The sequence below is a fragment of the Antrostomus carolinensis genome, unplaced genomic scaffold (genome assembly GCF_000700745.2).
Source record: "Antrostomus carolinensis isolate BGI_N321 unplaced genomic scaffold, ASM70074v2 scaffold22594, whole genome shotgun sequence".
In the NCBI taxonomy this organism is placed as follows: Eukaryota; Metazoa; Chordata; class Aves; order Caprimulgiformes; family Caprimulgidae; genus Antrostomus; species Antrostomus carolinensis.
The window spans coordinates 1-11,045 of NW_010311714.1; the positions used below are offsets into that span (position 1 = coordinate 1).

An 11,045-nucleotide genomic window follows, 5' to 3' on the forward strand; every position below is an offset into this window, starting at 1 on the left:
GATCTTAAAGGTCTTTTCCAATCCAGGCCGTGCTGGGGTTCAGGAGGAGCGAAGCAGTGTGCTGCTTTGTAAATCACTCTCTCTATTTGCTGTGGGTGAACTTGTATGTGGAGTAGGGATGATGATATATGTGGGTCTGGGAAATTTAATGTAAATAAAACCAAGTGTCCCGTGCTGTTGATGTTGATGTTGCTGTTCAGAGTAGGATAAGTTGTCTAAAGCATTCTTTCCACAACTGTGAGGAAAATTAACGCTAGAAGGTTCTGATTTCTGCCAGCATCCTGGTAATGCTGACTTGTATTTCGCAAGCACACAGCTAACCGCAGCAGAGACTTCCATTTATTCTAAAGTTTCACTCCTGCAGGCACAAAACCCAAAACACCTGTGTGATTCTAGTTGGAGCAGCTAAAGAATATTCTACTGTGTTGCTGAAGTGTTTATTTCTGTATTTCAACTGGAATTGTTTTGGGGGTTTTTTTTAATCTAGTGTCTGTTAACAGATCTTTCAAGAACTCTATTTTCTCAGCTGATTACTTTAACTACTCGAGTAGATGCCAAAGATGCTTTAGCACAATAGAAGTTAAAAATCATTCTTGATCCAGTCCAGTGGCACAATTGTTGACCTCTACTTGAGAGACAATAAGTGAGCAGACAGAAGGCAGAAGCTCCTTGAAAATCTGCCCAAGTTCAGTGGAAGTGATGGTGTAATTCCTTCAGTCTGTACTAATCTAATGACAAATGGTGTGCAAGAGCTGTCAGCCTTAGGGCTGGAACAGACAGAGGAGCCAGAGTAACAGTAAAAAACAGTCAATAGAGGCAAATTTTACTAAATTGATCTCAGTGATATACTTGTTTCTTTGCATGAAGCATGTATAATACTGAATACAGCTGAAGAGAATGGGAGAGAGGAAAAAACCTTTCCTTGTCCTGAGAATACCCCAAGATTTCTCTATTTATGTGTTCCATTTCTCTCCTTTCAGCACAAGGATGCGTACCAGGCGATCTTGGATGGCGTGAAAGGAGGCGCCAAGGAGAAGAGACTTGCAGCCCAGTTCATTCCCAAGTTCTTCAAGCATTTTCCTGAGCTGGCTGACTCGGCTATCAATGCCCAGCTGGACCTTTGTGAGGATGAAGATGTTTCTGTAAGAATAAGAACTGTGTAGCAAGTTGATATGTTGAATTTATATTTTGTTATTCTTCTCTCTTTTATTTTTTTATAGGCTATGTCTTTTGGGAAGGGAGAGTTTGGAAAACTTAAGTATTTATTTGTATTCCTGCAATAGATGAATCTATTGTGTAGTGATACGGGAAGATACATCAGGTTTTTTGTCCTTTTCACTCATGTAATTAGTCAAAGGAATAGTTCTGTAAAAAGAAACTTAGATACAGTTCATTTGAATATCTGTTACCTTTTTTTCCTTTCAAAAAGCACTTTTTGGTAATTGGTCCTAATAAATCCTGCTGGGAGGCAAGAAAATTTAGTTTGTACCTCAGAACCATGGGGATGTGATTCTGAATGCATCATTCTTGCAGAAGGCTTGGATGCTTCTGGAGTGTTGATAGAAGCTGCAGCTTTGAAGTGTCTTTGGTTATCTGATCTTAAATGATTTGGGCAGATCATTCAAGGATTTTTGTCAGTGCTGAGAACAAAACCCAGAGGTTCTCTCTGCCACAGGCACAACTGTAAAACTGTCCTTCCTATTGGCATATAGACTCCAGGATAACACAGACTCCAGCTCTTTATTTGCTTGATCAAATGAATGATTTTGTGAACAGAGGTGCTCTTTGAATTTGTTTTTTTCTCCAGTGCTGCTTAGATCTAAGAAAAAATATATTATTGTTTTCTTCATAAATATGTCATAATAGTTTCATAGAAAGTATGAAGTTTGGACTGCCACTGAAGTCTGAAACTTGAAAATCGCTTTCTGAGGATGATATTTATTTTTAAAGAATATGTAATCATTTTCTCAAGTTTGGCTGATTTTTTTATATATATTTTTTTATTTTTCTGGCAAACTTTGGTAGTTGAATTGCCTCGTTTGAATTTTTAACTTTTTTTATTTCTACAACACTGACAATTCTGACAGATCCGGCGACAAGCAATCAAGGAACTGCCTCAGTTTGCCACTGGAGATAATCTTCCTCGGGTAGCAGACATACTGACCCAGCTTCTACAGTCAGGTAGGAGATGTTGGTGGTTTCCTGGCTGATCTCCTTGTGACACAGCTGAAAATGTGTATGATTTTGTTCTGTAAATGCTTTCTGTTAACTCGCAATTCGTTACAAAGCAGTCTGTCCCAGTGCCATTCGCCTCCTGCTTCTGTGCTCTTTCTTTTTCCCCCTCCTTTATGTTTACTGTATAGTTATGCTGCTACATTTGCTGAAAGGTTGCTAATTATCTTAATCTGAACTGGAAATCTTTATTTTAAATATAACAATTTTTTTTTCATTCAAGTTCTCTGAAAGCATCTGTAGAAAAAAAAAAGGGGGGGGGGGCCGGGGGGGACACAAAACAAACCAAGAACCCCTCCAGTTATGGATTGCAACAAATTGCCTTCTGATAAAGAGTTATTGGATTTCTAATCCAGGTACTCAGGAACTTTTAAAATCCTGAAGGCATTTGCTTCTCTACAGGCCATTTTTTGGTACAAAATTTTTAATTCAGAATTTAATATCTAATATATATTTTTTTTTAATCTCAGTAAGTTATAGGTTGCTAAATATTTTTAGCACCCTATTTTTAGGTGTTTAAATTTGTATTAATGATGCCTTACTCAGCCCCTGGGCTTCCCAGAAGGGACTTTTGGTTTGGTTTTTTTTGAGACTTACACATTTCCACATTTAGTTCAAGAGGAAAATTGTTTCTCTCACCTAGAGATACTGTAGATTACTTAAGAGTTTAAAAAGAGATAACTATTTATTATACCTTAATTTAGCAAAGGGCAGCTTGTTTATTCATCTGTTCTTTAAAATGACTAAATATATTGATTAATAATAGTCCTGTCAAGTTTGTAATGTTATTTTGACAGGGAGGCAATAACTATTTATTTTACCTTAATTTAGTAAAGGGCAGATGTTTATTCATTTGTTCCTTAAAGTGACTAAATATATTGATTAATAATAGTCCTATCAAGTTTGTAATGTTATTTTGACAGGGAGGCTGAAGTGGCAAATAGCTTTTTGTTTTGCTTCTGGCTTTCATAATCGTGGCTCCCTACTTCCTCAGTCTAGTAGTTGTTGAAAATACAAGTTATTTCTTTTATAATTAAATGCTGAGGTTAGAATACTTCTTGTGTGATGTCAGAAATCTCTCTTGGTTTTTCTGCTCTCATTTCAAGGATATGCTTATCAGGTTTTTTTTTCTCCCTTCAGATGATTCTGCAGAGTTCAATTTGGTGAACAATGCTTTGCTCAGTATATTTAAGATGGATGCTAAAGGTAAAGGACACATTTTTCTATAAATGTCTTGTTAACACTTCCCTGTCTCTAGTAGGATGAGAACAGAACTCAATTTTGTGTTTTCTTAGTACAATGCAGAAGTTAGAGACCCACACTGGTTGTTTGGTTTTACAAACAGTACTGAACTCTTCAGTAATTGTGGATCTGAATTGTACAGACCAATCAAAGAACGTGGATTCTTATGTCAAGCTACATGAAAATTGTGGTTTTTCTTAAAAGTTAATTAATAGCAGTTATTTTAGTCATGGAGTCTTACAGGAGGAAACTTCTTTCTTCTGCATAGGATGTTCAGCTCTTCTAAGAATTGTGTCACCTGATTTATTCTCCATTCAGGGACTTTGGGAGGCTTATTCAGTCAAATTCTTCAGGGAGAGGATATTGTGAGAGAGCGAGCCATCAAATTCCTCTCTACAAAACTGAAAACCCTGCCTGAGGAGGTGATGACAAAGGAGGTGGAAGAGTTCATATTGACTGAATCCAAGAAGGTGAGCGTCTCACAAACATAAGTTGTGTTAAACAATCCCTTATCACTGGCATCGCTTTGGAGGTCTGTTTGCTCAAACCACATGTAGAGTTAAGGGTTGTGCAAGTGTCATCTCCTAGTTATCCTGTTCTGCTGTAATCCACACTTTGCAGCATTTTTTGTGGAAGTGTTGGGATACTGCTCAGCTCCTCTCACTTTTGTTAGAATCCTCAAATCTTTGATGTTGGAAAGGGGCTTTGGAAGATCAGTCACCTCGATGAATCATGCTCAGCTGAACTCAGATCAGATTTCTCAGTGCTTTGTCCAATTGAGTTTTGAAAACCTCTGAGGGTGGAGATTTCACATACTGTCTGGGCAACCAGCTCCACTGTTTTAATTGTCTTCAACATGATTTTTTTTTCTTTCTTTATCCAATTTGGAACCTCCCATTTCAGTTTTGTATCATTGTCTCATTCTCACCCTGTCCACCTCAGTAAAGAACCTGGTTCCTACTCCAGGTGACTTGTTCTGAAGTGGATGATTAGTGTTAGGTTGCCTCACCCCTTTGTGACTTTTTTCCTTCAGGCTGAAAAAGCCCAGTTTCCCTAGGTTCTTCTCACAGATCACGTGCTCTAGACACTGATCACCTTGTTGGTTGGGATTTCTAAAGCTTATCAACAACTTCTTCATCCAGGAGGGCCCAACACTAGATGTGGTATTTCAGATTTGGTCTAGTGACAGCATAGCAAAGGAGAATCCTCAATCCCTTTGCTTCCCTCAGTCTCCTGGCTGTTGTGGCAGCCCAGGACACTGTTCATCACCCAAGGGATGCTGCTGACACTTACATTTTGCCTGCTGTCCCCTAGAACCCTCAGGGTCTTTTCAGCAGAGCAGCTCCCCAGCCAATCAGTCCCCAACATGTGCTGATGCAGGGAAGTTAGTTCATCCCAGGTGCAGGACTTTGGATTTGTTGAGCTTCATGTGCATTCCCCAAGCTGAGAAAGCTACAAAAAGTATTAAAACAATCAGTAATGAAAATGTATTAATTTAACATTTATTCTGCCTGAAGCATAAGATTTTGTTAGATAAGAAATATGAATTTAGTTCAAGAAAATAATGTTTCCTGTGCACAACTTGATGGCAACTAATTTAGAGGTGCATACAGTCCTACTGTGTGTTTTCATGTGTTCCTTTAAACTTGTGTTTTTAAGTATCTAGGAGCTAAATTTAAATGCTAAATATTTGCTCACTTTCCCTTTTCAAATCAAGTAGGTTTGTAAATTACCACCATAGAAATATGTGGGTTTTTTGTGTTCTGTTCAGGTGCTGGAAGATGTGACAGGCGAGGAATTTGTTCTATTCATGAAAATACTGTCTGGATTAAAAAGTTTACAGACAGTGAACGGGAGACAGCAACTAGTGGAGCTGGTAGCTGAACAAGCTGACCTGGAACAAACGTTCAATCCATCTGATCCGGATTGTGTGGACAGGCTTCTGCAGTGTACTCGGCAGGCAGTGCCACTCTTCTCGGTGTGTATTGGTTTGCTTTGCATGAGGAATACTGTGGAAAGTTAATTGCTGTAGCTTCCTTCTGTTCTCAGTGATTTTGATGTTAGAACAACAGCAGATCACTACTTCTCCACCTACAGCTTCTCAAGTATTAAAATGTTGGAAAACATCCTGGAAGCTTCTGAATACAAAGAGCTTTCCTGTTATTCTCTGCTCTTTAGCATTTTCTTTCAAATTGAAGATGTTACAGTAATTTATGACTGGATTCTCACATGAGGTTCTTACATGTATGAGTTTATCATAGAATGGTTTGGGTTGGGAGGGACCTTAAAGCTCATCCAGTTCCAACCCCCCTGCCAGCAGCAGGGACACCTTCCACTAGACCAGGTTGCTCAAAGCCTGATCCAACCTGGCCTTCAACACTTCCAGGGAGGAGCAGCCACAACTTCCTTGGGCAACCTAATTTGATTATTTCAAGTCTAGTGCTGGGCAATTGCAGCACTTGAAGGCCTGTCCTTGGGTTATAGGCAATAATTTCAGCTCCTGTTCCAAACAGCCTCTGAGTTTAAGCTACTCGGAAAGGTCTCTGGGTTTTAGGATTTAGAAGGAGGTTTAATAAAGCTTTAGGGTACAGCTGTGTGGTATAGGCATTTATAAGGGTGGTGGAGCTATAGGGGGAAAAACATTTAACTCCTTCAAACTCAGAGTAGCCTGGATAACGTGTGGTGGGTTTTTTTTGCAGAAAAATGTTCATTCCACAAAATTTGTTACTTACTTCTGTGAGCACGTGCTGCCAAACCTCAGTTCTTTGACTACTCCAGTGGAGGGTCTTGATATCCAGTTGGAGGTAAGCCAAAGCTAAAAGGTCTTTCAAATCATAAAAAAATAAGCATCTTGGACAAAGACAGCTATTTTAAAAATTGCAAACTCCTTTTTTTTAAGCAGTTTTTGGTTCTTGGCTTGGAGGAAAACTAGCTACACTAAAAAAAAAAACCCCAAACCAATCTGTATTGAGGCATGACTGAGCATTGCCTTTTAGAGCATGTGTCATTTGTCCCAAGCTTTTGAGGCAGGGATAGAATAAGTAGATCAGTGCAGTCATTTTTATATTACTGACAAATTTTTTTGTAAGCACACAGCATTTACTGAAATGATTGTTGCATGGCTTGTGCTAATTTAGCCTCCTAAGGGAGTGGCTTAATGTCTGCAATTTTACTTAACGTTAATCAGTGCTGCAGCTTGAGTTAGATCTCTGCGAATCTCAGTTTAGAGTTGAGCTGTGCTGCAGACCCAGGAGGTGAAGTTTTATTTACTTATTGACTAACGATGCTTGTTGGGATTAGACACACAAACCTGTTTTTTTCTCTTTGAGGACATGAAAAACAGACTAGGCATGTTCTTCCTTGTGTTCTTTTCTGATGTTTGGGAGGGGTTTAATTGTAATAGCTGATCTCTGCTGTGCCAGCCATAATCACTTCTAGGTTGAAAATTAAGCCTTTGTACTTTTCAGTTAACACTCACAAACCCAGCTCTCCTTACGTGTAGGTTTTGAAGCTTCTTGCTGAAATGAGTTCATTTTGTGGCGATATGGAAAAGCTTGAATCAAATTTGAAGAAGCTGTTTGATAAATTACTGGTAAGTCTAATTCAATTTTTACTCACATAAAACACTTTTTAAAAAAATATATATGGGGTTTTTTAATCCAAACAAGTTGGTTTTTTTCTATTAATCTCTCTATCCTTTTTCTAAAGTGGCTATTTCAAAGATAGTTCTGTGCTAGAAGGTCAAACATCACTTTGTAGTTCAAAGCCTGTGTAGATAATAGAGATCTGTTACCTGCATAATGCTTTTAATCCTGTAAACTCATATGGTTTTGTTCTCCTTAAGTTTTCTAAGCACGAGAGACTCTCGTCTCATGCTTTTGTTTTTCCTTTCTGTTCCTTAGGAGTACATGCCCCTTCCTCCAGAGGAAGCAGAGAATGGGGAAAATGCTGGCAATGAAGAGCCCAAGCTGCAGTTCAGTTATGTGGAGTGTTTATTGTATAGCTTCCATCAGCTGGGTCGTAAACTTCCAGACTTCCTCACAGCCAAGCTGAATGCAGAGAAACTGAAAGACTTTAAAATCAGGTAATTGTTGAGAGGCAAGTGTTAAGAGTTCTGTTAGAAAGTGTGAATTATTGTTGTCTGGGTGCTAAAGAAGCACAAATCAGATTGATAGGAGGCTTATTTTGAGTGGTTTTCTTAAAAATTAGATTACAGCTTCCCTTTGCTCATGTTTTTATTTTATGGGAATATGTAAAATCTATTAACAGATTGCTTTTAAATTTTTTAGGCTACAGTATTTTGCTCGAGGGTTGCAGGTGTATATTCGCCAGCTTCGTCTAGCACTTCAAGGGAAAACAGGAGAAGCTTTGAAAACAGAGGAGGTCAGTATTGTTCAGGAATGCTGATTTTTCTGGTGTGTGCCAATGATTTATTTCAGTAGGCTCAATCAGTGGGCTGCAGTCTGGTGTAAGCATGAAAATAGATTAAGGGAATAATAACTGCTAACATTTACTGCAGCTGCATCTTACCTGGTGCAGCATTTGCAAGCTAAAGTGACCTTTTAGTTTCTCCTGTTAGCTGCTCTCTGCATCCATGTGTATTTGGTTTAACTGTGCTCTGTGTTTTCTTTTGAAGGGGAAATTTTCATATATCATGGGGGGAAAAAAATTTAGTGGGAAGTACATTGGAACATTAAAAGCAACATTAGTGTAAAACTGCAAAAAGCCTAGAAATAGTTGTAATGAAAACTCAAAAGCATGCACACCTTTTACTGTTACTCTTGCAATTCACTAGGAAGAGCAGTCAGTTAATGTTACAGCTTCGTCAAATGCAGTTGCCATAATTTAAAGCTGTTAGAAGAGGTGCTCAGTGGTGTTTCTTTTTTTACAGAACAAGATTAAAGTGGTTGCCTTGAAAATAACCAATAACATTAATGTTTTGATCAAGGTAAGTCCTCACATTACGAAGGGGTAAATTCACACGGTACAATAACCTATGCAGCAAAAAGGAGCGGATCTGAACCCAGTTGTCTTGTGCTGTTAAGTTAGTCAGTGTTAGCCAGCTCAGGGTTGCTGCCTGCTTTAAGAGACATGGACCTGCTGTTTATTCCAGTTCCTAGTCTTTGCTGCTATTGGGACAGGGTGTTGAGGCCCTTCTTTTGCAGGACTCATTGCCCACAGAAGCAGAGGACCTTGCTTTAGGGATCTCTGGATTCTGGCCAAGCCTTTTTTCTTGTCATTTCCATTTCCTGCAGCGGCAGGGAGGGGTAAAGAATAGTTTGAGGAGGTGCAAGGAGATGTAAAGGAGGGAGGATGCAAAACAAGGTGCTATATAGAACTTTTTTCTGCAAAGAGTCTAGAAGAGATGGGCTGCACAAAGAGACTTCCACCCAGAGCCCTTGAAACCGTTCTGATTTCTTCTAATGGTGTTTTCCTCTCTTCCCTCACTTCCCATCTCACCCTCAATCACCATGATAAACCACAACCTTGCCCACAGTATGGAGAAGCCTGTCTTTTACTGTCATAGCAGGGATATCAGATGTCTCCCTGCAGGAGCCGTTGCAGTTCATGCTGGATGTGCACAGGAAGAGAGCAGACGTTGTGTCTGTATAATATAGACACTGTTCTGGCAATAACAATCTCATTTGAACTTCCTAGTAACGTGTATGAGATAAGGCAGTTAGCTACTGCTGCCTTCTCCCTCTGCCATGGGACTTCAAAAAGGATTTAAAACTGTTGGAAAGTAGCTGGAGTCTCAGTAGACAGCTAAAGTTTTGAAGTGCAATCAACGTGAATTTAACTGTAGAATAAACTGGCTGATTTTTCCTCCATAGGATCTCTTCCACATTCCTCCTTCTTACAAAAGTACAGTTACACTGTCCTGGAAACCAGTACAGAAGGCAGATGCAAGGTAAGAGTTTATAAATAAATTTAAAAAAAAGTGTTAATTTTTGCTATTTATAAAATAAAGATCCATATATATATGTTATATATACACAGCACATGAGCTAAAAGTTTCACAATCAGAAGTAACACCCATCCTGGAAGGAGTGAAGGATGTGGAGTGATAATCTTAGTCTCGCTTTAGGGATATGTTAGCCCAAATCAACTGGAAACTAGCTTAATTCCTCTTTTATTCATTCATATAATTAATCTTTGAGGCTGAGCTGCTATTCCTGTGCTTGTCACCTGTAATGATCTGGTTTGGGTTTTTTTTTTCTGTCAGTCAAAAAAGAGCAAGTGAAGATACAACCTCAAGTTCACCCCCAAAGAAAGCTTCGGCAGGACCAAAAAGGGATGCCAGGCAAATATATAATCCTCCCAGTGGAAAATACAGCAGTAACCTGGGTAGTTTTTCTTATGGTAAGTTTGGCAGCTTGGAAGAACTTTGTCTGGTTGTGCTTTGGGCAGGGAGGGGGGCAAACAAATTACACTGACTTGCTATCACGTTCTTGGAAGATCAGATTGTAGTGTCACCAGTTTTTGTGTGCAATGGTTTCTTTCTAGCTGTTGGTTTGTTACAGTGTTTGAGTGCTACCAGCCTGTATGGCATTTATAAGTTAGTTTTAGTGTTTTAATGCATCAGAGTTAGTAATTTTGGATATTGAACTGTTGTGTTTTCTATTATGACACTCGGCACTCGCACCCCAAATTTCCCATTGGACAGATCGGTTTCTGCAAGTGGCAGAGCTGAGCCACCTCTTGTCATACGACTGGACTTGTGCTGAATTCCTGTTACAGCCGCTGCTGATGTTGCAGATCTGATCCAGAACTTCTGGGAATTGCCAGGTTCACTGTGCATACAGAATCCCAGAATTGCCTGGATTGGAAAAGCCCTTTAAGATCATCGAGTCCAACCATGAACCCAACACTGACCAGTCCCCTATGACTAACCCATGTCCCTCAGCACTATGTCTACACAACTCTTCAATCCCTCCAGGGATGGGGACTCCACCACTGCCCTGGGCAACCCCTTCCAATGCCTGAGAACCCTTTCAGCAAAGAAATTCTTCCTCACATCCCATCTCAACTGCCCCTGGTGCAACTTGAAGCCATTTCCTCTTGTCCTGTCCCTTGTTCCTTGGGAGAAGAGACCAACCCCAACCTCTCTACACCCTCCTTCCATAACACACAGTTACATCCTCATGCTCCCAGTCAGAGTAATTTTTGTCTCTGCAAGTCATTATTTCTGGGCAAAACATGAGAGAAGTTGCATCCAGGATGAATAGGCCCAAAACCAGCAGCAACTCATTGTTTCTGTCTTCCTTGTAGGCCCATTGGTCCTACCTCTGTCAAACAAACAGCCTGCTACAGCAGGTTATTGCCCATGCCCATAGGTTAAAAAACTGCTAGAAAGCACTGTGTTATCCATAAAACAAAGAGAAAAGATAAAATCTCCTGCAGATTTCTTACTGCAGACTTCACGTGGTGCACCTGTGTCTTTTAAGATGAGCTTGTATACCTGTGGTTCTAAAAATTAGGAATTTTTCAACCTAAAATGTTGTATTGCTTGCTGCTGTTCCCTGTTAGTGAGATGCCTAGGCCTCTGGTCAGCTTTTGATTGCTGCACT

At 39.6% G+C, this 11,045-nt stretch overlaps 1 protein-coding gene across 1 annotated transcript in view; it reads left to right on the forward strand.

The window, feature by feature from the left end:
* Positions 1–980: 980 nt before the first annotated feature.
* Positions 981–11,045, forward strand: part of API5 (apoptosis inhibitor 5) — a gene marked incomplete at its 5' end in the record, with an annotated part of 11,705 nt that continues 1,640 nt past the window's right edge. The window contains 12 exons of the mRNA XM_010166820.1: positions 981–1,142; positions 2,088–2,181; positions 3,373–3,438; positions 3,793–3,944; positions 5,246–5,452; positions 6,174–6,278; positions 6,977–7,066; positions 7,377–7,558; positions 7,764–7,857; positions 8,366–8,422; positions 9,309–9,385; positions 9,701–9,837. Coding sequence (XP_010165122.1) covers positions 981–1,142; positions 2,088–2,181; positions 3,373–3,438; positions 3,793–3,944; positions 5,246–5,452; positions 6,174–6,278; positions 6,977–7,066; positions 7,377–7,558; positions 7,764–7,857; positions 8,366–8,422; positions 9,309–9,385; positions 9,701–9,837 — 1,423 coding nt within the window. The remainder of the gene's footprint in view (positions 1,143–2,087; positions 2,182–3,372; positions 3,439–3,792; positions 3,945–5,245; positions 5,453–6,173; positions 6,279–6,976; positions 7,067–7,376; positions 7,559–7,763; positions 7,858–8,365; positions 8,423–9,308; positions 9,386–9,700; positions 9,838–11,045) is intronic.